General features: G+C 31.0%; 6 protein-coding genes across 6 annotated transcripts; 4 read left to right on the plus strand and 2 right to left on the minus strand.

Annotated features, from left to right (window-relative positions):
* The first annotated feature begins 993 nt into the window (after positions 1 to 993).
* Positions 994 to 9338, plus strand: Tsp_07348 (breast carcinoma-amplified sequence 3-like protein). Its single transcript, XM_003381627.1, has 17 exons — positions 994 to 1055; positions 2147 to 2271; positions 2857 to 2957; positions 3011 to 3101; positions 3165 to 3301; positions 3432 to 3537; positions 4106 to 4182; positions 4256 to 4336; positions 4395 to 4847; positions 4912 to 4999; positions 5323 to 5463; positions 5528 to 5827; positions 5886 to 6036; positions 7063 to 7166; positions 7825 to 8037; positions 8500 to 8580; positions 9190 to 9338. Exons 1-17 carry the CDS (start codon positions 994 to 996, stop codon positions 9336 to 9338), a joined length of 2460 nt encoding a protein of 819 aa, XP_003381675.1.
* Positions 9339 to 9829: 491 nt separating this feature from the next.
* On the plus strand, positions 9830 to 11467 carry Tsp_07347 (conserved hypothetical protein). The gene is made up of 4 exons (XM_003381628.1): positions 9830 to 9922; positions 10591 to 10647; positions 11092 to 11219; positions 11431 to 11467. Exons 1-4 carry the CDS (start codon positions 9830 to 9832, stop codon positions 11465 to 11467), a joined length of 315 nt encoding a protein of 104 aa, XP_003381676.1.
* A 651-nt stretch (positions 11468 to 12118) lies between these two features.
* Tsp_07346 (conserved hypothetical protein) lies at positions 12119 to 12948 on the plus strand. The gene is made up of 2 exons (XM_003381629.1): positions 12119 to 12172; positions 12688 to 12948. Exons 1-2 carry the CDS (start codon positions 12119 to 12121, stop codon positions 12946 to 12948), a joined length of 315 nt encoding a protein of 104 aa, XP_003381677.1.
* Positions 12949 to 16854: 3906 nt separating this feature from the next.
* Positions 16855 to 17027, minus strand: Tsp_07345 (hypothetical protein). The gene is made up of 2 exons (XM_003381630.1): positions 17002 to 17027; positions 16855 to 16954 (listed from the first exon to the last, which is right to left on the minus strand). The coding sequence occupies exons 1-2, from the start codon at positions 17025 to 17027 to the stop codon at positions 16855 to 16857; spliced, it is 126 nt and encodes a 41-aa protein (XP_003381678.1).
* A 2004-nt stretch (positions 17028 to 19031) lies between these two features.
* Positions 19032 to 20388, minus strand: Tsp_07344 (hypothetical protein). The gene is given in 6 exon segments (XM_003381631.1): positions 19032 to 19193; positions 19306 to 19431; positions 19475 to 19553; positions 20004 to 20052; positions 20084 to 20150; positions 20161 to 20388. The coding sequence occupies 6 exon segments, from the start codon at positions 20386 to 20388 to the stop codon at positions 19032 to 19034; spliced, it is 711 nt and encodes a 236-aa protein (XP_003381679.1).
* A 1199-nt stretch (positions 20389 to 21587) lies between these two features.
* Tsp_07343 (hypothetical protein) lies at positions 21588 to 22852 on the plus strand. Its single transcript, XM_003381632.1, has 5 exons — positions 21588 to 21657; positions 21972 to 22098; positions 22281 to 22401; positions 22466 to 22591; positions 22730 to 22852. The coding sequence occupies exons 1-5, from the start codon at positions 21588 to 21590 to the stop codon at positions 22850 to 22852; spliced, it is 567 nt and encodes a 188-aa protein (XP_003381680.1).
* The last annotated feature ends 244 nt before the right edge of the window (positions 22853 to 23096 follow it).

Consider the following 23096-nt stretch of genomic DNA (forward strand, 5'->3'; position numbering starts at 1 on the left):
GAATAAGATTATGAATAAGTACAGTCATCTGGTTAAAGAAATTTAGGGATAAACTACAGTAAGCTGTTGGGTTTGATTGTTTATTTCATGGTGCTCAGTTAAATGTTGCTAAAATTATTATTAAAAAATTTTAAATTATATTTTATTAATTATTTAAATAAATTAAACTTTAATATTTATGGATTATTCTGATAATAATAGTTCAGTAAATAATAGTTTTGATTTTAATGTTATTCCAAGGTGTAAAATTTATGTGAATGTAATAATTCAAACAATACATTGAGCACTAATTGATTTACATGCTTAACATTCATTTTACTTTCTATACAGTTGGATGTTCTCTGAAACTCATTTCCAATGCATCATTAACACATGATTATGCAGATGCCAAAAGGTAGCCAGTAAATACCTTCCCGATATTGTTCATACATATTTTTAGAAAGATTCTAAAATATTATGAGTAAATTTCGTGTAATATTTATTTTATTTTACTTAAAATTCGCTAATTTTGTAGTTGTAATAGATTTGTAAAAGTTGGTTGCGAAGTCAATATGAATCGTGATAACTTAATGCTAGTACCTTTTGTGAGAATTTTATTTAAAATTTTATTTTTCATATCACGTATGCGGAACCATTTTGCTTGCAACTGATTTCATCTGGCATGCATTGTTAAAAATGTGGAATACTGTGCATGAAACTTCATTTTCTCAATTCATTCTGTCGTTTTTTCTTCGCTCATCAGTTGATTTTTTTAGGGCTTTAGTGATCAAGTGCTGATAAATATATCCCGCAGTCATTATTTTATATATTTTTTGTGTAATAGCTATTTTGTAAAACAATGCCATGCAGTTGTCAGTGGATGCCATTTTTGCTTTTAACGTATCACTGCCTCTTTAAACCTAGTCGACCTCTTTTGTAATGGATTGACGCCATGGGTTATTTTTCTTCATAAGAAATACTGCACCGAGTGCCTAAGAAAATTCACTTTTCATTATGCCGTTTGAAAGCCAAATGTTTTCGAGAACTGGCCGTGACGTAAAACCAGAACCTGTTAAGTGAGTAATAAAAGTTTTATTTTTTGCCTTATTCTAGCTTTCTCATGTGATAAGAGTCATCAGACTTTTTATATTCGAAAGTACTTTTATGTATTGCTTTGCTTTTTTTGTAATTTCGCAGATTATTTCTTGATTTCAGCTTAAAACGTGAAAATTTTCAATGATTGATTTTTAGTAGCGTTTTTAATAATAATAAAATAATTTATTAGTGTAATTTATTAATTGATTGGTAAACTTTTTGGAAGGAAGTTGTCCATTTTATTGCAATAATATGATTTAATGCATAGCAAATAATGTCTCTGTGTTTAATGCTGCGTATACTTTCTCTGTTGAATTTGCCTTGCAATAACATTATGATCATGCATGTAAAGGTCGTCTGAAAATAGCTTATTCAATGCATACTAACTTATTGTAAACAAGTTGACAATTTTACAATGCAGTGAACATTTGTTGTTATGTCAACTGAATGTTATATGTTAAATTATTTAATTATTTTGTGATTTTTTGATTGTGATTAGGATATGCAAAATTATTTTTTAAATCTTAATTACTTTCTTGACGTAATATGAAAATAAAAATTGTTATTCTTGCTGCCGTTGCTTATATGTTGGCGTGTTGCATTCACGGAATGTAAATGAATATCTTTTCTAAAACTTGTAAATCTTGCCTGTCATTTTATCATTGTTATTCATTTATTTTGAATAATTTAATATACAAAAGTTATATTCATTTTTCTACAGACTGATTCTCATTGATTTGAATTTTATTTTTGACTGATAGGAATTAATGGGAATGCGTTTTAAAAAAATTGTTTTCGCTTCTTGTTTTTTAAGTGTGTTCTACTTTTAACTGTGACATAGTAATTTTGATAATAAAAAAGCAGTAGAATTAATTTGTATCAGTTATGCTGTGCTATTTCAATTATTATTATGGAAAGGAAAAGTATTAATTGAAATTTACATTAAAATAATATGTGTTACCAATTTTTAAAAGTGAGCGAGTAGCATTATTTAAGAGTTTATTTTATTTAAATAAATTTATGTGAAAATTTTTTTTGATAAAAATTAAAGATCAATTTTTCTTGTTTACAGTGGAAGATCTTTTGTAAACGCGGTATCCAAGTTAATACATCGAGCGAGGCCGCAGCATCAGCCAGGAAGCTGGAAAGAAACAGAACGGGTAAACTGGGTTACCTTTGAATCATGCGATATTACGGGTAGGTGTGAAAAAAAACGCATTTCGATCATTTTAATATTTTATTGTTTAACATTAAATTATTTTGCACGAGTAACTTCTTTACTGCGCACTGTTGTTTCTTTATTAAAAGATAAAAATAATGAGGTAATGTTCTTTTGTTTTTCAGAATGATAATATTAATAAATTTTTTAAAAATAACAGTGATTGTGATAATCATCTTGTAATCACCATTCGGTAGGTAATTTTGCAAGAAATGGAATCGGTTACATTCTGAACCACTTTATTGCAGCGTTTTATTAAACAAGAATTAAGCAGTTTTTTTGTGGGAAATTCTTTCTTCTCATATATAACAAATTTGTTGTTTATCAGAAATTACAAAGTTTATTTTTGAAATTTTATTTTGAAAATATTAACTTATTCCATTATTGATTAAACTTTTCAAATTATAACAATTCAAATATTGATTTTCTTTTCGCTTTTTTGGTACTCATTATTTTCCTTCACTTGTGCATCCAACCTTAAAACGCTATTAAGATTGTTACTTCGTTTGATATTCCTTTGATTTGATATAAATGTATTAAAATTTGACAGTGTAATTTTTTAGACCCATATTTCAAAAGTTTACTTACGCAAATTTGCGGTTCCGAATTACCAATCATTGTTATTCTTGGTTTGGCTAATGGATTTCAAATCTGGGCATCATTGGTATGTATTTATTGTTGAATTTGTTTTAGAGAAATGATTTTTTTATCTTTTAGTTCAGCGGCGATTCTATAGAGCTACTCTCTGTCAGGGATCAACCTGTGTCTTGTGTAAAGCTTTTACCATCATGCAGAGTATTTCACAATGGTGCGTTTTTACTGTGAAAATGTATATAGTCAAGAGGTTGTATTTTTTTTGTCATTAATTTAGGTGCATATTTTGATGCGTTCCGAGAATCTAGACCATTGATGGCTACTTGTCCTTGTATTAGGTTGATAATAGTTTTTTTTTTCATTGTTTATTCTGTGTATTATAATTCTGTTCACCGTTTGATTATAGATCTGAATGTCAGTTAAGCATTATATATATTGTTTCCTTAAAATCTGGCAAAACTGTGCATACGCTAAAATACAATGGAGATATTGGCCAAATTTATGCTAATTCTGAGTAAGTTTTTTTAATCTTTTTTTCTACCAGTCTTATTCATGTAACGTCTCATGTTTAAGATACATAGTGATCTCTAGCATAGCAGTGATTTCGATTCTTCATGCTGGCACATTTGAAGAACTGTTTTCCATCACAGGTGCGAATTAAAAAAGTCAATTTTAATAAACAGTAGGGTTATTGCTTATTTTGAATAATGTATGGAGATTTAATTTTTTGATAGAGTTGAAGAAATTTATTATACACATTTATTTTGAAATGCAATTGAATTTTGCATTTAAATCTTAGTTTTTATTATGAAAAGTGATAGATCAGATGAATAGTGATGGATTGCAAAAAAAAATTATTGCATTCAGATAGTATTAATGTATTTTAAAATTAACATTCCAATAGCTCTTATTTTAAACAATACGCTTTTGAACGTTTTTAAAATTTGGGTATATCATTATTTATACTTATTATCAGAAATAGAATCCATAGGAAAATAATGCTTAAAAAAATTTTTTCTTTTAAATGTATTCCATTAAAAGCAATTGATGAAATGAAGCTTTGTTTTTGTTGTTTAAGCTTTGATGAAAATTGTTTTACATTAGAATGTTGATAGCAATTTTTAGTTTAAAGTTTATCCATTTATATAAGAGAGAAATATTTTTATAACAATAATAATTCAGATTATGTGATATGATTTTTTGAATAATATGTTATAGAGCATTCGCTGGCGAATACTCTGTGTAAAAATTCTGTAGCGCTTGGTACAAATTGGTTGGCTTATCCTGAAAAGACGGTAAATTGTTCTTATTTGTTTTCGATAAAGCAATAAATAATTATGATGATGATATTATTCTTATTCTATTTAGCTGCAGCGCAGCTATCAATCCTATGGTGGAGTGTCGCTAGCAACTCCATTATCTGCAAGTCGTATTGTGGATGTTGCCAAGGTATAATTTTCAAGGATATAAATTAATATATATATATAATTTCATTTTATTTTTGCAGACGGTGACAAAAACAGTCTCGGACATTAGCAAAACTGTGACTGGTAATGTTACTGGCAACAAGTCAGTTTCTCGAAGAATTGTCAATGCGGTTGAACGTCAAATTGACGAAATGGGCGTGGTGACAATTCTTGACTTGGAACGTTTGGCTACGAGCCGGTCGGCTCGGTGGCGAACGTTGAGTCAAGATTCGGCTGGTGAACGTCAAGGGTTCGTCTTCACCGGCATACACAGCTCAGATGTGGAATTTCCCGGTGTGGTGGCCCATTTCACGGCCCATTTGAACGAATTGGTCACCTGTATGGAATTTGGCCCAAACGGAACCCTGCTGTTGACCAGTGGCGAGTCTGGCCGTGATTTTCACCTGTTCAATGTGCTTCCACACCCGCGTCATTCGAGCCTCAGTGCTGTGCAGCATTTGTATACGCTTTTCAGAGGTTCAACCGCCGCTGCGGTGAGTCATTGTTTTGATTATTGTTTTATTTCATTTTATTGTTCAATATTTATTATAGGTTCAGGATATCGCTTTTTCCGAAGATGCTCGTTGGGCAGCGGTTACTACTGTCAATGGAACTACCCACCTTTTTCCTATTACACCGTACGGTGGTAAGGACTGTTTTGCTTTTTTTGAAGAATAATATGAAGTTAATGTTAAGTTTATTTTATTTTTATCAGTAAGCTGTTTAGCTATTTTGTCTATTGGCTAATTTGTTACTTACAAAAGAAAATATATCAAAAACTATATTATTAGCAAATTGATTAATATTTTATTAGTATAATTCAACATGTAATCATTTTTAATTTTTAATTTATCCTCAATGTGGTAATTATCGGAAAAAAAAACTTTCTTCTTTTCATTCAATATATTTTTACAATTTCTTTAATTGTTGTCGCTATTTTTGTTTATTCGGGAAAAAATTATTTTCTAGGTCCCACAAATTATCGGACCCACGGCAACTCGAAAGTTGTGAACAAGGATAGTCGATTTTATCGCAGTTCCGGCTTTGCCGGATTGGAGAAAAGCACCGACAAGCCGGATCGACAGTCCACGTACATTTGCTCACGTGGGGGTATTGTTGTTTTTGGGATTTTTTAATTAATTAATTATTTATTTATTTTTTGTTTGATTTGCAGGATACCCAGTTTTGAAAACTTTTCATCAAAGTTACGATGGCAAATCGCCGCCACTTCGACGCGTGTTGCAGAATCCTCGACTGCCTCCATATCCGACCCCAACGTTGGTTTCGGCGGTGGCGAAGTTGAAAGATCACGAATTTGGATTCATATCCCAAGAGGGCGGTTTCTCTTCAGCCGAAGTTGTAAAGCGTTACAAGCACGTCAGCGGTTCAAGCCGGCAGGGTGGTTTTACCAAAGCAGCACTGTTCGCTCCCATACGAGGAGCTCGAGCACTTGCTGATAATCTGCTTCCGAAAGGTGCTAACTTTTATGCTTTGTATTAAAATTTTTACTCTTCTTTTTTTTTCAATTTCAGCTGCCCTCACTGTCGCTTTATATACGATAAGCACGGATGGAAAGTTGATCGAACATGCTATTTGTTTGAAAGAAATAGGCAAACCGAAATCGATGCTCGAATTGCCTGTGGAGGTGAATCTGGAATCAGTGGCGCAATGGAGCTTGCTTAGGTGAGATGATTTCCAATTTTTCTTTCTTCCCTGTTAATATCTGTTTCAACTTTTTCTGCACATGATGCATCCTTGCGATTATATACAAAACTGTATAGTTGCAAAAACTTTACCATATCTTTGGCAGGAATCTGTGATGCAACTGGTAGATGTTGTAAAAGACTCTCTGTTCATCATGTCTACTTGCATGCAATCATAATATTATAATGATCAGTAGGTAATGTAGCAAAAAGAAGGAAAAGTTTCAAGAAACTTTTGCAATTAATCGGAAAGTTAAAATTTTAATTTGAAAAATTTTTTACAAAAAATCATAGGTTATAATGGAAATTTTAAATATTTACAACAATTTTTTCACTTTTAATACGTATTCGTGTTTGATCTTTTTTTGATGGTGCTGATGAATTAAAATAGAAAATATTTTGACAACATTCACATGCGCGTTTATCGTCACTTTTTTTTGTATGTTTAAATTTATGCATTGGATATCTTGACAGTTGAATAGTATTTTATAAATATTGCTATTTAGAAATTTTATTTTGTTCTACATATAGTGGAAGAAATTTTTTATTCAAATTAAATGTAGCTAAAATTATTCAGTTATTTTATTTGTATTTGAAGAAGGTAGTTCATAATAAAGATTATAATATCAATTTATGGTAATTTTTTTCTTTTATTACTTTTCTTTCTCTGACGAAGCGGTACACTTTTGTGTAATTAAATTTTTTTTGTTCAAAGCTACGTGCATTTGGAAATTTTAGTTAAATAATTTCATGGCTGTTTAACATTTTTCATTAAATTTATCGAATAAATTATACAGCTACTGCATAATGTATACGTAACAACTAACGATTTGATTGACCCGATTTTATGCATATTTCTTTAAATTTGCATGTTTTGTGGAATGATAATATTTAATGCAAATTTACACGCTGATGCGTGCTTTTTAAGTGTATGATGATAATAGTTGTCATATATGAATTCCTGTGTTGTTTTTTGTATTATATAAGTGTATGTGTAATTTTACAGATGTAAGGCCAATTCTTGCATACAACCTCCACTGGAAACAAGTCACCTTCTGATCATAGCTACAGATACAGTTTTGGGTACTAATCAGAATACTTTACCTGAAAGTAAGTTTTCCGTTTCTAACAAGTAAAATTATGTTTTAAAACATTTAAAATTGCATCCTATGTAGAAAAAGAAAAAAGTATTGAGGAAGAAGGTAAAAAGGAAGAAAACAAAGAACAACAAGAAGGGAAGAAGGAGGAAAAGAAAGTAAAAAAAGAAGAACGTAATGAAGAGGATGGCAAAGAAATAGAGGAGACGGTAGAAGATGAAGAATACGAAGAAGAAGAAGAATATGAATGTGATGGTGATGATTATGATGATGATTATGATTGTGATTGTGATTGTGAAGAAAAAGTAGAAAAAGACGAAGAAAGCGGTGATGCTGATGAATCCATAATTGTAGAAGAGCAGGAGTTTCGTAACAGCAGCAGTCAGAATAACGACTGTTCAATAGCAGAAGTTGGAAGTTTAATTTTGCTTATATACTTTTTTGGTCAGCTGTTTTTTGTTAGATCGAGACAATAACCTACGCCGGACCACACCGGAGATTGTGGATGGGCCCTCAGTTCACATTCAAGACTTTTGTTGATCCGTTCCAGTCCGCTTCCTTGGAACTGCCGTTATCTGCTGTTCAAAGGTAAACTTTATTTCTTTTTAATTTAAATTTTTTTAATCATTGTTTTCAATGTTGTAGTTCGGATCGAAGTCAGCCTATGCCAGTGCCAAATCGACAGTTTGTCAATGCCGTGCCTGTTGTAGTCGAGGCTAGCAGTGCAGGAAGCTTCGATTTAACACCGGAATTATCAGTTGAAGTTTGTGGAAGCTGGTCAGACAACGATTACATAACATGCAGCGAAAAAGAAGGTAGACTGCGTCGATGTATCGCAATGGCAATGGAAGAAAACATGGACTCTTCTTCGTCTAACTCGGATGGTAAGTGATTTTTTTTTATAGCAATCAGAAATTAAAATAGCAAAAGTGGTGAAATACTGGATGTTTCATTTTATTTTTGCCATGATCATGTGATGCTTTTATATATTATTTAGAGCATCCTTTATTTTTTTATATTGATGATTGTCATTAGAATTTTTAATAATTTTGGCACTATTTTCAAGCTTGATGCATTCATTTGAGTTGCTGGTGCTAAGTGCGATCTAATCTGTACGTGTATCAAAAAAATTACACATATGTACAATATGCATAAGTATGTAGTATGATGAATGCGAGTGTATGTTTTTGTATGTGCATATGAAATTTGTGTATTTATCGAGGATGACGTCATGCAAGTTATATCAAAGCTAACTGTGCTTGTTGATGGTAGCGGTGCATCGTAATTTCTGCATGACTTTATTAATATTATAAATAGACTTGTCTTGAATTCTCTCCGCTTCTCAGGTATGCCTACAGGACAGTCTCGAACGATTTATGCAAAATCATCTCAAGCGCATCTTACGGAATCGTCAAATGTCACGCATGGTATGATCTGCTTTGCAGTCTAGATTGTGAATAAAATTTTCTTTCTTGAACAAACTTTTTATTTACAATTTATTTAGCATATTTGTCATTGACGTAAATAAGAAAAGAAACTCAGAATTTATAAATATGTAATTTTATATATTATCTGTGAAAGGTTTGAGAATTGTTGTAACTGTTTTTATTTTTAATATTTCAGATAATTTCAAGATTATTTTTGTTTGAAACGTTATATCAAGCGAAAAACAAAAAAAATATTTCATTTTGATATGTGAATTTCCAGAATGGTTTTAATATGTATAGGCATTGAAGTTTAAAATTAAAAAAAAACAAATATGATAATAAATGTAATCTTGTTAGGAAGTATGTCATCATACACGCAGACAAGAAGTGTGAATAGAAAAAATATCGAACTTATTGCTTCAAAGTTTTTAATTTCTTTCTTTATGAGATTAAGATTTGATGTTTTTTTTTGATTTTGAAAAATTGATGCTTTTCCACTTGTGTATTACTTTAAAAATGCATAGGGACAAAAGGTTGCTCTTATAGAGAGATAATTTTAGAAATTTGACTGAACTGTTGTTCAATATTTGTGCATTGTATTTATTTCAGATGAGCTTCTGCCGGCACAAGACTTGCTTATTGATATGGATGATTTGATACTAGCCAACGAGGATAGTTCAGGCGAGTCGAATCCTAATCCGATGGGTCAGCAACGTTCAACAGCGCATTTACCTTCTTCTACCAGTGAAAATTGTTGAGTTCATCATCCGTCATGAAAAGCAGCAAAATCATGTCACATTATTTATTTAAATAAGAAAAATGTTCATTTTCAAAAAAAAACTAAACTGAACAAAAAATATTATGTTATTGCAAGTTCATTGGACTGTGTATTGTATTTTATAATAATAATAATAATAATTTTTATTATTATTATCAGTTTGAATGCATTTTTTCATTCGTTTTATATTTGTCGGGTTTGTTATGCACAGGAAATTGTTGCCGCAAGCAGAAGCGGAAGTGTTTTCTTCAGTTTCCGGCTCACTGCTGCTTATTTGAAACAGTTGACTTTTAATCTTGGGAGTCTTTGTTTTCCATCTGCGCGGTACAACATGCAAACAAATATTGAATGAACGCTGAAATTAACTGATGTTGATGTCTGCGTTGCCAGGTTCCAGTGTTGGTCTGAGCCTATCGTATATGTATTTACTACAACGAACTGCAGGTTGGCGGTGATGAGTTTTCTTAATTAATGGTCTTAATGCTTGCTATACTGAATGAGTCACCACGGGTGGCAGTGTATAACATGCATATGCAGCCGTTGTTGTACAATATGTTTTCCATTGTTCTTCTTTATTCATGAATTCTGAGTTTTATTCTTTTTTTGTTCCCTGTTTTCTTTCAACCATTTAACTAACTTTTTTATTTTTATTTTCAAAAACTTGATCTTTCCTCACATCTTTAAGAAACTTTGAATTAATTATTTATAATATGCTTTTCGGCATCTTCATCATCAAAATTCGCTCAACATTCGAGTCGGATGCATGACTCGAAAATCATAAAATTACAATAAATATATTTTTGCGTAAAATGTTTTCCGTGTAATTGACAGCAAATTCGAAAAAAAGCATTTATGAAATTTGATGAAAAAATTAAATCTATTGAAAATTCATAAAACTAAATTCATAAACATATATATGTATATGATCGTTTAAGAAGTACAACAAGCCCAAAAGAAAACCAACTGAAAGTGCAAAATAATATAATTTTTATTTAAAATTTTGTAAACACTGATTGATAAAATAAACAGATGCGTATATCAACAATATAAAAGTAATGAAATGCTAAAAAATAGAATTGAATGTAAAATGGAAATTATAGAAAGAATACATACATGATCATCATTAACCTGAAACATGCATAAAATTACTTTAGCAATATAATAAGCTTGAATTTAAAATTTAAAAATTATCAGTATTTTTATTATTAAAAATTATATATGACATTTTTCAGAAATTTTCTGATTTCACGAATTTGATAATCTGTGAAAAACGACAGTATGATGTTGTTGTTTGAAAAAACTTCCTGAAAAGTACAAATTTTTAATTTAATACAGATTTTTCTTTTAAAATGAACGGTTTTCGAAGTAACAGAAAAATTATAAAATTTTTCTATTCCAATGTAGATTATCTGAAAGAATTATTTTCAGTATTTTTCGTTTTGCATATGTTTTTCTTGCTAGTTTTAAAAACTTTGCATTATCAATATTCAATTTTTTGAATAAAATGTTCATATTCAAATCTTAAAAACGAAATTTTTTCATCAGATAAACATTTTAAAAATCCCCTTTTGTTTATTCCATCAAGAAGTTTATGCTAACTTTAAGAAAATGTTTTTTTTACTTTTGTTATCTGTTTCTGATGGAATAAATTTTAGTCATAAAATTGAAATGCTTTCAAACATTGTTTGTTTGCAGTTGCTCTGCTAATATGAGAAACTTATTATAATTGTTAGAGCAAGCCAGTGATAGCATCTGATAAAGAAATGCATACTTCGCTTGCTGTTTTTCTGGCATGTTGCACTTGCCATGATGTTCAACATCAAAAATCATGTTCTCCATTTCAAAGCATCCATTGCCCCACGTTTATCAGATTGACGAGAATAAATATTTCAGCTAGCATAATCTACCCTGACTGGTGCCTCCTTCAATAGCTTATAAGTGTCAGTTTTGACAAGATTGCACGACTGCCAAAATATTCGCTAACTTAAAGTATTCTATGGCAAACATCAAATATTCGTAGATCCTCTGATATATTTTAACAAAAATAGAGATAAATAATATATTAAATAAAGATCAGTCGGCATCAATGCTCAGTTACTTATTAGTTAAGATCTTTGAACAAATTAACAAGATCAGACAAGAAATCAGATTCTTTGAACAAAGCAAATTAACAAATAAATCTATTTTAGGGACTGATTAAATATGAAGACATAAAGGCATTTTGAGTTATAAAATCACTTAACCTGCACATATTACAAATATTTTTTTAGTATTTCAAATTTAAATATTTTGTTTGACTCTATATTTTTAATCAATTACAAATTGTTTTATTCACACTTTTATTTGTTTGTAATATTATTCATTTTCATGCTTCATTATTTTTATTACTCTAATATTGAATGGGTTTTCCATTTTTTAAATTGCATAACACTGAAATTTAATAAATAAGCAAAAACATTCTGTCTGTTGCAGTTTTAGAATTTAAAATTTAAACCATGACGCAACCTTTTTCGACTGCCTTTATTGTTCATTTTATTGCAATTTAAATGTGAAATTCCAGTAACTTAAAACTCTTTTCATTAAATATTCTCATTTATCATACCTTTACAAAAATTAACTTCAAATTTTTTAAAACTTTAATTAATTGTTGTTTGAATACAAATGTACATTTTAATTTCACTTATAAAAAGGAAAATAATTTGCATCTAGTTTGCTCACTATGACCATTTCTTCATTTAATTTTTATGAAACCTTTTTAACATGTTTCCTTCACTGACTTCCTCTTTTTCACTGCATGCTAAAGACATAGTGCTGGTAAATGGTAGCAAAAATTTCAAGTATTATTGTATAATGCTTGAAAATTTCACGAGTAAGTTTTTCATTTCAATAATTAGTAATTCTATTAAACAATAACATCATGATGATGGTAAAAAAAAATAATTCTTTGGTTGATACTGTAGTAAGATTTTCTATTGAAAGTTTACTGTAACAGGTTGCTTAAAGCTTGTGACAGTTGAACAGGTGTCAAAAGAGCAGCGACGAGGACAAAATCATGAGACTGTCAAATGGTGAACAGAAAACTGGCAGCTGGTGACAGGGAATTGTGTTGAAGTATAGTCTGACGAGCATTTTTGACAAGCTGAATAGCCAGTTTCAATCAATGATAGAGCTGAGTGAGTAGATAATTAGCTGGCAAATGATCAGCGTGCATCTAAATTACGCTAATAAGTAGTTGAGAGGCTTTGTTGGCAGCCGGTCAAGCCTGCTCTGATCGTCGGCCAACTAAATGTTGCCTTTTTGACACTTGGCTCTCATCGGTCATACTTTAGGCTTTACCAGTTGACACAGCAGGTGATTGCGGACAACAGTCAATCACTGACATCCTTCTGTCATTGCAACCGGTCGTTTCTTTTGTACTTTTTGCAATTGATCACTCGACCAATTCTACAACACCAAACGGCTTCATTTCGCTTCAGTCATCCAACCTTGGGACGGATGTTTCACTGAAATTGACTAGTCAAATTGGCTTACAAGTGAACAATGCCTCACCGATACAGCTGAAAGCGTTGCCAATTGACGGCAAGATTTGATTACACAGCATAAACGACCAGCCAGTCAGTGTGGCTCGTTTCACTTCCGCTTCATTCAAATTGAATAGCAATTGTAAATTCACTGTTTCGATTTTACAAACTTATCTCACTAAATTAAACTTCTCTACCCTACCAGTTTCAGTGACATCTACGCTCCACACTTTTAACATTTCTGCATCTGAAATCTACAAAACTATACAGGGAATGAATAGAGGAGAAAAAGCGTTTTTATTTTTCCCTTTTATCACAACTTTATGCAATAATTTATTTTAAAATAACTGCACAAAAATAACAATACTATTTCTAATTATCGCATCAAGATTTATTAATACCTAATTTGGGCTTTAATTCTGATTTTGAAATTGATCATATTGAATGTACATACATATTGTATATTACATTAAATTTATTGAAAACATTATTCAAATGCATTACTGTAAAATTTTCACAACATTATTGAAATATTTATTATACAAATTAACAAAAGAAACCGAATAAAAGAAACAATATATAATTATTTATTCAAAGTACGTTATAAAATTATTGCCTTTTGATGAGTTTTGTTTTGTATTGAATAATGTTTTTCTCAAAATATGAATTTACAGATGCCATGCATAAAGTCACATTTCATAATTTACGCTCACAGCAAACAGATTTACAAACTCAACAAGCATCTTCATTATTAATATTTCTTATATTTTAGTAAATTGAGCAATTAAACCGAGTCCTGCAGCATTCAATATTATTATTAATTCTTATTCCAAACAAGACTCTATCCACTGTTAATTTGTTGAAAGCAAATTAACAGCACAATAATGTCAAAATTAATTTTTTTTTCGTTCTTAAAATTTTATTCAATAAAGTAATGAAAAATTTTACTGTTTTGAAGCATTTATTTTAACAAGTCTTATAAATAAAGTCATTGTCAAAAAAGAATAATAAAAACATGATTTGCATAAATAATTTTTATTTTGCATTTCTTTAAACAATGACAGTGTGAGGCATCAACGTATTTCAAAAAGAATCATTCCCTCAGGTGAATGAAATGTTAGACAAATGACAATGATCAAAATGTACAAAAATTTATTACAGTTGTTTGGCATTGATTTTTCGATGGATATATATAGCTTCCTGAAGTATAGACATTCGACCAGACATTAGTGTCAACGGTTAATGAAACAAGGTTCAAGATTTTGAAAATGAATAACCTCAATTATTGATAATATTAATTGGAATGAATCAAAATGAAATGGAAATTACATTTATAAAAATGATTAATATTATCATGTCTTGTCTGCATAAATTACCAAGCAATTTTAAGTGTTTTTTATTTAAATTGAGTGAAGTAATGATTATCATTACATTTCTTTGCATTAAGCAAAGGAAAAAAAGATGATGATGATTCACTTTTAAATGCAAACACACACTTTTGCACAAAAAGTAAAAAATTTTTTTACCTTTGAAACAATTAAATACAGATATATAATGTTGATACTTTCTTTCTGTTAAATTAAAAACATTTCATACAGCTAAGTTTTTTTCAGTGTTGCATAAACTAGTCAGTGATGGTTGCAATTGCAACAACAATAGCTGTAAGTTTTATCACGTATGAAACATGTATGCAGCTAAAAAGTGTGCCGCAGTTTTATTACTTTTTGTGAACTAAAATAAACTGTAACTGCATGTTGAGAAAGAGAACACAAGAAGAATGCTCTTTTTGATACAGTAATATTACAAAAGCTACATTGAGGTGAATAGTGAAGTGGAATAAATGTTTTGAAAAAGAGCAAGGACAGACAGCAGTGTTCAAGTGCTGTAAGATGGGTCAGGTTGGTTGCAGCATCAAAAGAGTCCGCCTTTAGATAACAAGTGCAGGTTGCGCTGAGGGGTGGAGCGTCAATATAGTGATAATTATGAACAAAGGAAATGACCGATGGATGTTGGGGAGAAAATTGGTCTCCTGGCGCCAAAGCTATCTGATTGCATCTTTTCCCAGGCGGGTCAGCGACATTAGCCTGCCACTAATGCCTGACCGCTGACTGAGTACGATCTTGTTACGCAGAGGTCAGGCAAAGCAACGATAAAGCACTTTTACCCTGTTTTGATCATTACCTTTCGGCAACTACCCTTTCCTGTGTATTCTGCATTTGTATGCTTGTCATTCTATATAAAAACCTACTTTATCAAAGTTCCCAAATGATTCCCAAGTGTAAAAAAACGCAATAAAATGTCTAAAGTTTGAAAAATGTTCCAAATCGTTTTGTCCTTTAATGTGATTGTTTCACGTTTTTCAGACACGCTTTAGGAGTGGTGATTTGTGTTTTTACATGGAACTACTTTCCAAAGAAGAAAATGCCTATCAGTTTGATAAAATAAAATAGCAATACTTTTCATTTTCAAATGAATAAAATTAATCTTACATACATTTATATGTGCTTCATTTGAATTTATATTTTTTTTTCTTTTATTTCTATAATTTAAATTATGTGGACAAAAAATACTGACAGAAGTAAAAAAGCTAATATTCAAAACAATCAAAAATACTCACAGGAAGAAAAGACAAAACCAATAGTGAAATTACTCGAGTAGATTAGTCATTCAAAGATGAATAATTCACCTGCTTTATTAAATGGAATTTCGAAGCAGAAGAGAAATTTCATTGTGATGAGAAAAAGTGAAAAATTACCGCTCATTTTGTTTGAAATGCATGATTGATTGAAAGCTCGCGGGAAACCTTTAAAAGTTAAAGTTTGCTTTTACTGACAGGGAAAAATTTTGAAAAATATTTATCATCATTAGGTTGTTTTGCCTATTAGTTGGTTAAGCTCAAAAAATTGCTCTCCAAAACCTCAAAATATCAAAGGTTTGCAAAGAAGTAATTACGTGCAAATTTTGAATTGGGGAAAATTTTTCTGTTTTTTGCTATTCGAATTAGGATTCAACAAAAAAAGGAGGATGTACTGAAAATTTTAATTCCAAATGTGAAAATAAATTCAATTTTTTCATTTTCAAAATAGCATTATCAGATGGATATTCAGCTCTGATTTCAATCGTGTTCAGCAAAGCATTTTATTCAAGTATTTTCCCGCCCATTTAGGCAACAAAAGCCACAGTGTTCATAGTGTTCACGGTGAAATGAATTGGGCCGTTGGCTGTGAAATTGAAAATTGTCGACGTGGAAATGAATTTTCCAAAAATTGACCTTAGATCAAACGTTTTTCCGACAACGACATCCATTCCATTAATGCCAATCTATCTCGGTGTCCTTGTTTTTGCTTTGTTAAAAATATATCCGTTCTAGCTGAAAGCAATGTTCCAGAAAAGCCCAATCCATTCTGAAAAACCAGTCGACAGAAGAGCGTGAAGTTAAGATAATTTTTTATAATTTATAACTATTTGCTCTGAAACATGGCAATTAATCCTGACACTTTCTTGTCGCATTTCCATTATGAGAACGAGCTCTTTTTCCTGTGATCGTTTCATCAATATGTAGACTAGATACCCGTTTTAACACCCCAATATGAAATTGTAGAAAATAAAACTATAAAACACATTTACTAATCAATTTATAGATTTCATAATTTATTAGATTTTTATTTTTGCAGGTACGATAAAAAATAAAAATAATTTTCAAACAATTCAATAACAATTTCAACAGTATGTGTTTCATAACTATACTTTTGCAAAAGCAAAACGCAGTAATTTTTAATTTTCTTTCACAAAAGTATGCTTCTGATAATATGACTGGTTGATTCAGTCGAAGAGATAATAGAATTGGACTTTATTTTCCCAACGGTAATCTTACTGAACGTATGGATAAAACACCGGCAATGCATGTGGCCTTCACCTGCTGCTTTTAAATTTAATAAGACTGCATCGCTAGACAACGGCACACATTAAAATGAATTATGAATAAAATTGAAAATCTTCCTTCCCAGTTGGCCCTCGAAACTGAGCAACACCTTCGACAATACGACCTTCTTCTCCGAGTATTACGTTCTCTGAGCTGTAAAGTTGAAATTATCAGTAGCAGAAATTCAAATTACAAATCACCACTTCTTCATCAATCGATTTTTCATCTTTGAACTAGAGATTGTCTTTCCCCACGGCATTTAAACATCATTATATTACATTATGAACACTGTTTTCTGATAATAACAATATTTCTTTTATAATCGCCAATTAAATAACTTTGAAATTTTTGCTTTTGTGTTTTCTTCAAAGTACATCCGTTTTGCAATATAATTGAAAATAAATTTTTTGTTTCCCACTTGCATCACATGAAGAAGTTAAATTTAATGAATTTTATTTTCACAGATACTTTTTCATCAAAAACAAAGGGCATCTGTTATTTTCTTTTTATTGCTAAAATTTAGCAGTTTAAAAAAAAGTTTTCAATTTTTAAAATCAAAATTTCCTTCTGCACTAAAGTTGTAATAAATTAGTCTTGCAATACTTAATAGCACAAAGTGAAAAGTAATATATTACATAAAGCAGTTGTAGTGCAAAAATATTAATATGCGTCTGTATATTTGATTTGTTTGTTTGTAATTCATGTATTGAAAGGCCTTTATTTTTCATTCAATTGAAAAACTAAAAACAACATCAATGCCAATCATGTGATAAAGATAAATTTCTATATTTTAATCTTTAAAATCAGAATGCCTGCCACCTTTGGGAAACACGTTACCTTTTGCCAGCGCACTGGAACTGTTCATAATAAAGTAACGAGGACAATTTTACTATTGTACAATTTATTCTCCAGTGAGAATATTTTTTTCTATTGAAAGGTTAAGCATCCGTTTCATCTGTAATAACAATTGTAAAATTTTTCTATTGAATCAGAAAATCCGAAATACAAATGCTACACAACAATAATACAATGATGTATATCAAGAGAAAAATTAAATTTACCTTATTTAAATTTTCGAAAAAAAAGAAAAGCGAAATAAGCTGTTTGTAAATAACTTTGAATATAAGCAATAGAGAAAGTTTAATTTTTTTATTTATTAATAAATAAAAAAACATTTTTGTTGACTGAGATTTCTGTTTAAAGTAAAAATTGCCCACATAAGTTTAAAGAATTTTCAACAACAGCCAAGCACGTTTTGCTCTTTTCAAATTAAAATTATTGCATAGACAACGTGTCAATATAGTTGTGTTTGCAAATTTACAAGCTAAGATCACGTGCAATTTGTTGCAATGAAAGAAACTGATGCAACTGCATTTGCTTTATCACCTTCACGTTGCCCATTGCCGGGCAAGTTGATAATTTTCAATTCTGTTCTATTGGATTGAATTTTTTTTGTTTTTCAAAAATTGCATTGTTTATTAAGCAGCTTGTTTGCTCAGTTATGCTCATCGCTTTCATCTGAATCAAATGTTTTATTGCAGTAAAGTGAAATAAATGCACAATTATTGTCAGAAGAAGAAGAAAACGAGATGAAAAGCAGGCAACAAGCAAAATGTGATAAATCATATTGCAAGTATAAAAACGAACGTTCCATTTGAATATGCAAAGAAAATTAATTTTACATTTGTATATTTGCGTGATTTGATGGTCAATTGGTATAGTTGAAAATTTTGTTTTATTCTGTTGAAATTATCGTGCTCATTTTTGATTTTAATCAGCACTAATTTTAGTGGTTACTGACTATAGTATGATTTATGAGCGGCTTGTCAACAAGACCGCTTCAACTGATCCGTTCCATCTTTTGCTGACATGTCCCATTAATAAAACCAAAACTGGAAAGTAAATTGAGTACCTTTGGAAAGCTTTGAAAAACAAGCGTTACGCAAGCATAACTTTAATTCTATACAAAAATGAAGCTTTTCTACGTTTACGCAAAACAGGTGTTGCAAAGAATACAATTATTCAATGTACTATACATATATATATATATATAATCTTTGTATCTACACATATTACATTGTTCTTGATATGTGAATGCACAGAGGATAGAATTTTGCAATTCAATTATTGTTATTATATTTTACTGAGAAGAGAAATAATGTTTTTTTTTAACTTTAAATATTGGGTGTGAAATTGCACACACAAAAAAGATGTGCAAAATAGAAATTATTTATTTTTGCTGATGCGGTGATGGGTGCGTAAAATAGACGACGGCATCTTTCACGCGTCGATGACACGGAACATCTTGCAACCTGTTACTTCTGTTGCCAGTTGTCGTCGTTGAAATGCGATCAGCCACCGATACGGGAAAGTAATGAAAAACAACTAATACCTGAAGCTGAGCGATCGTTTTCCTTCAAGACCCACAATGACAAGTCGAATAAAGCGACCAAACTCAAGTCTGTCAACTTCACGCTTTAAAACAGCATTTTAATGGTCAATACCAGACCGACAGATGTCAATTCCACTGTGCGTATGTTTTGATCATTTTCACTATAATGACAGTTGTGCAAATGCTTGATCCGGATAAGCAGTTGGAGAAAAATTTTCTGCTGAAAAATTAACCTTCCCTTCAATTTAACTATCTATCAACTATTTATAATTTGCATCAACATAATTGCATTTTTTCCAACTCCCCTGACTGCCAACATTGCCAACACAATTGTTCACATTGCTCAAATTAACTGTTATTCTACGAAACAATATTTTATAATTAAATAAAAATTGACATTTTTTCATGTATCTTTTTTGAATATCAACACTTCTTTATAATTTGCAATAACTGCAAACTTTGATTTTTCCGTTGCATTACAAATATATGCTATATATGCAATATCAAAGACAACAGTACAAATTAAACGTCATCAGAATTAATGCTAACTTTTTAGCAACTTGTAATTGAACAGTTTGGGGTCATTTAATTGTGTCTGTTTAATTTTTCAACAAAAAAATTTTTCAAACTTCAACTTACATTTAAACAAAATTATCATATTTTATTAGCAAAAGCAAATTGATCTACATCCGGTAGTATTCGTTTCATTGTATAGTATTAAAAAAGAACGAAATGATTAAACTTTTACAACGCATTATTTATTGCAAATTTAAAAGAGTTGTGCAAAATTAACCTTTTCAATTCAAACACTGATCTTGCATTCTTGAAGTTCTTCCTTTTTTTTCTTTTGAATACACACCTTTAACAGAATTGAATTATTTTTATAAAACCCACTGAATCATGGGTTTGCCTATTTTCTATGGTTGCTTTACGTTCAACTTTTCCACGGTAAAATGACTAATTTTACTTGAAGTGAACATAAAAAAGCAATTAGTTTTGTTACATTGTTGTGAAAAAGTGGCGAATGCGTCGCTTTGATTATTAAAGCGCAACAGGAGATCGTAAAAAGTGATAAAAATTGCCGGACAATGTGAATACAATCCACTCGTGGGAGAATGCAAAGACCACCATTGAAGACCGGTTCCAATAAAAATGTTCCACTTTGGCCCGAATTCCTTTTTCTTTTCTGAACCATGATTTTTTGGTTACAATTCCGACAAGTAATCAGAGGAAATTAAAAATTTATGCAAATGTACAATTGTATTACAGATCGAAAAAGAGGATCTGTTGAAAAATAGTAACTTTTTTGAAAGGGTGGAGGGTTATTTTTTTTTGAAACTGAAATATGAACTGCAAATTCAATGCATTGCTATTTGTCAAGCTGGCAGCAATGACGCGAATACGTGCACCGTAGCAGCAGTTGGCTCATCTCTTGTTGAACGTTGAACGGGGTGCGGAAGAGAAGAGAAACAAGATGCGAGTCGAGTGCCATCACATTCACGGCCGGAATGAAAAGCGGGCGAGGCATTTTCGAAGCCGCTTTCAAGAGGACCGCCCTTGCCCTGGCCTCAGTATTGCCATCAGCAAACATGAATAACATGTACAGTACACTCTGATTTGAACTGTTCGATTGTTAGCTAATACGAAAAATACGGTCTGTATCAGTGGATCGAGACCACGCACGAAACATAGGTGAAGTTTACGAAACTTACAGTAAGACTAAGTAAAGCTAGACAACTGGCCAGCTAATTTTGGCAGCTCAACCGGCTCCGGCTATGCTGAAACAGAGAGTCAGGAAATGAATGAAGCGGAAATTTAAGCGTGTTCTAACAATGTCGCCACTCTTGGACCCCGTGAATGTGTCGTTTTTCAAACGCTGTTAAATGATGAAGCGATCAGTGCAGGAGATTGGCAGCTCATCTTTGGCGGTTGATGTCAAACGCCCATGCTTAATGCAGTTTCAAAACAGCACAGTTGGCTGTTGAATTTGATGATCGATTATCGCCAGCGGTTTGTGTAGATGAGAAGCGTCTGCTATCTTCAACACGCTTGTTCAGGTGATAGCGATGCCAATCTCGAACCCAAACCCGGCGCCGTCGTGACCAACTGAATTACAATGTCAATGTGTTTTTTCCATAGAATATCCACCGACCACACACGTTCATTTTTATAACTTTATTCACAATTATGCAAAAGAACACTTGAATCATTTGTGAAATAAGGCAATTTTAAAATTCCAATAGTTAAGAGACCCGATTTGAAACCAAGAATTTAATCACTTGTTAAAAGTAGGTGAACATTTTCAAGCAATGCCAAATCAGGATATCAACAACTACTACTTTTAAAAAAAACCAAAAAAATATAAAATTCGAAAGAATTTTATTTTAATGAAAAATGATGCATCAACTTCAGACAACAGTCGGCAACAGAAATTTTTGCAAAAACAAAACAACATTTATTTCACGTTGATAATGATAAATAAAAAAGAGAACAATTGAAATAAATCAACTGGTTAATAACGTTGATGTGAAAGGTATTTCATAAACAACAAAATTAAAAATGTTCAACTTACAGCTCAACTTTAATGTTTTATAATAACACTAATTGTGTGAAATGAAGAGCTTGATATTCATTTTTTTAGCTAATTGACAAGCACATTGAAAAAAAATTGGATTAATAAATAATTGCATTTTTGAATGTACATTTGTATTGAATAGTAAGTTTGTAATTAAATACATATTATATTTAAAATAAAAATTAAATTTTTGTTTATCTAAGGGACAAAAGAATTTGTTGGAATTGTTAATTGTAAAATGGAGTTGAAGTTCGTGACGCTGTCTGTGACGCAAATGAATAGTAAATTCGCTTTGCCGCTGTTCTTCCGGCAGCTTGTCGATGTAGAAAGGTGCGAAAGTGAGGATGTCATAATTTTCAAACACTCACCTGACTGCTGTGCAATAATCTGCTTTTCTTTGTAACAGATTTTTGATTTCTGTTCTCTTTTTTTCCCATCAATATCCATTTTTTTAATTTTGACAAATAAATAAATAAGTTGAAATGTTCAACAGAAAAAAATATTCATTTCAGCTTACTGCTGATCATCCAACTACAAGCAAACAAGTGGAGCGAGAAGAAAACGTCAGCTGTAAAAGCTGGTCGGTGTTGTTTTGCTTGCAACCGCTTTCAAACAGAGAATTCGGCTAGGCTAGTTGAAAATCTGGGAAAAAATTATAAACAAAATTATTAATTCATCCTTATTAAATGTACAACAGAAACATACGAATGAAAATCCCTATCCTATGCATTCTGTGATGCAAATCAGAAATATGGATGTTGCACAACAAAATATGACGAATGAACTTCTTTTACTTCCAACGCATTTTCACACTTTTGAACTGGTTTTAATTGGATTGCCAAATTTACTTAGCTGAATTTTTCATCGCTTTATAAATTGAACATTTTCCAGAGCGGTGCAAAGGAAAAATTTTAATATTCCGGGACAAAGTCATAATAAAGGTGATTGATTATTAATTTAGAAGCACGTTGAATTCTGCGAACATTACGGCGTGAAAATGAATTTATCATCATCTTGTTGTTGTGCCATCTTTTTTCCACTTGCCTATTTTGGTCCAGAAACAAAGAATCATAACCTTACGTAAATAGAAGCGTTCAACATCACCATAATCATCTTTCGTTTTCTTCAATCCTTCACTATTCAGTTGCTTACTTACATTGATTATTCTCTGTGTGAAAATGCAAACAGCGCGCACATAATACATTCAACTGGACTGTTGTCTGCTTCATGAAACGTAAAAAATTTTTTTTTCTATTTAATATTACTTGTTTATTTGTTATTTTATTTTCGAACATACATTACTAAAAAAAATAATGTGCAGTATTTTT

This window comes from Trichinella spiralis (genome assembly GCF_000181795.1).
Source record: "Trichinella spiralis strain ISS 195 chromosome Unknown Scfld1, whole genome shotgun sequence".
Lineage (NCBI taxonomy): Eukaryota > Metazoa > Nematoda > Enoplea > Trichinellida > Trichinellidae > Trichinella > Trichinella spiralis.

Excerpts from the sequence above, each read along its gene's own strand:
- Tsp_07348 (XM_003381627.1), top strand. The coding sequence starts at position 994 with ATGCCGTTTGAAAGCCAAATGTTTTCGAGAACTGGCCGTGACGTAAAA. Across the intron at positions 4,183-4,255 it reads TGGCTTATCCTGAAAAGACG|CTGCAGCGCAGCTATCAATC; the intron begins GTAAATTGTTCT and ends TATTCTATTTAG. Across the intron at positions 5,828-5,885 it reads TGATAATCTGCTTCCGAAAG|CTGCCCTCACTGTCGCTTTA; the intron begins GTGCTAACTTTT and ends TTTCAATTTCAG.
- Tsp_07347 (XM_003381628.1), top strand. The coding sequence starts at position 9,830 with ATGGTCTTAATGCTTGCTATACTGAATGAGTCACCACGGGTGGCAGTG. Across the intron at positions 9,923-10,590 it reads TGTACAATATGTTTTCCATT|AAATTTTCTGATTTCACGAA; the intron begins GTTCTTCTTTAT and ends GACATTTTTCAG. Across the intron at positions 10,648-11,091 it reads AACGACAGTATGATGTTGTT|AGCAAGCCAGTGATAGCATC; the intron begins GTTTGAAAAAAC and ends TATAATTGTTAG.
- Tsp_07346 (XM_003381629.1), top strand. The coding sequence starts at position 12,119 with ATGTTTCCTTCACTGACTTCCTCTTTTTCACTGCATGCTAAAGACATA. Across the intron at positions 12,173-12,687 it reads ATGCTAAAGACATAGTGCTG|GCTTTACCAGTTGACACAGC; the intron begins GTAAATGGTAGC and ends GTCATACTTTAG.
- Tsp_07345 (XM_003381630.1), bottom strand. The coding sequence starts at position 17,027 with ATGAAAAATCGATTGATGAAGAAGTG. Across the intron at positions 16,955-17,001 it reads AATCGATTGATGAAGAAGTG|CTCAGAGAACGTAATACTCG; the intron begins GTGATTTGTAAT and ends TCAACTTTACAG.
- Tsp_07344 (XM_003381631.1), bottom strand. The coding sequence starts at position 20,388 with ATGGTTCAGAAAAGAAAAAGGAATTCGGGCCAAAGTGGAACATTTTTA. Across the intron at positions 19,554-20,003 it reads ACTTCAAGAATGCAAGATCA|AATAACAGTTAATTTGAGCA; the intron begins GTGTTTGAATTG and ends ATTGTTTCGTAG. Across the intron at positions 19,432-19,474 it reads GTTGGAAAAAATGCAATTAT|GGAAGGTTAATTTTTCAGCA; the intron begins GTTGATGCAAAT and ends GTTAAATTGAAG.
- Tsp_07343 (XM_003381632.1), top strand. The coding sequence starts at position 21,588 with ATGATGCATCAACTTCAGACAACAGTCGGCAACAGAAATTTTTGCAAA. Across the intron at positions 21,658-21,971 it reads CAAAACAACATTTATTTCAC|GGACAAAAGAATTTGTTGGA; the intron begins GTTGATAATGAT and ends TGTTTATCTAAG. Across the intron at positions 22,099-22,280 it reads CAGCTTGTCGATGTAGAAAG|CTTACTGCTGATCATCCAAC; the intron begins GTGCGAAAGTGA and ends TATTCATTTCAG.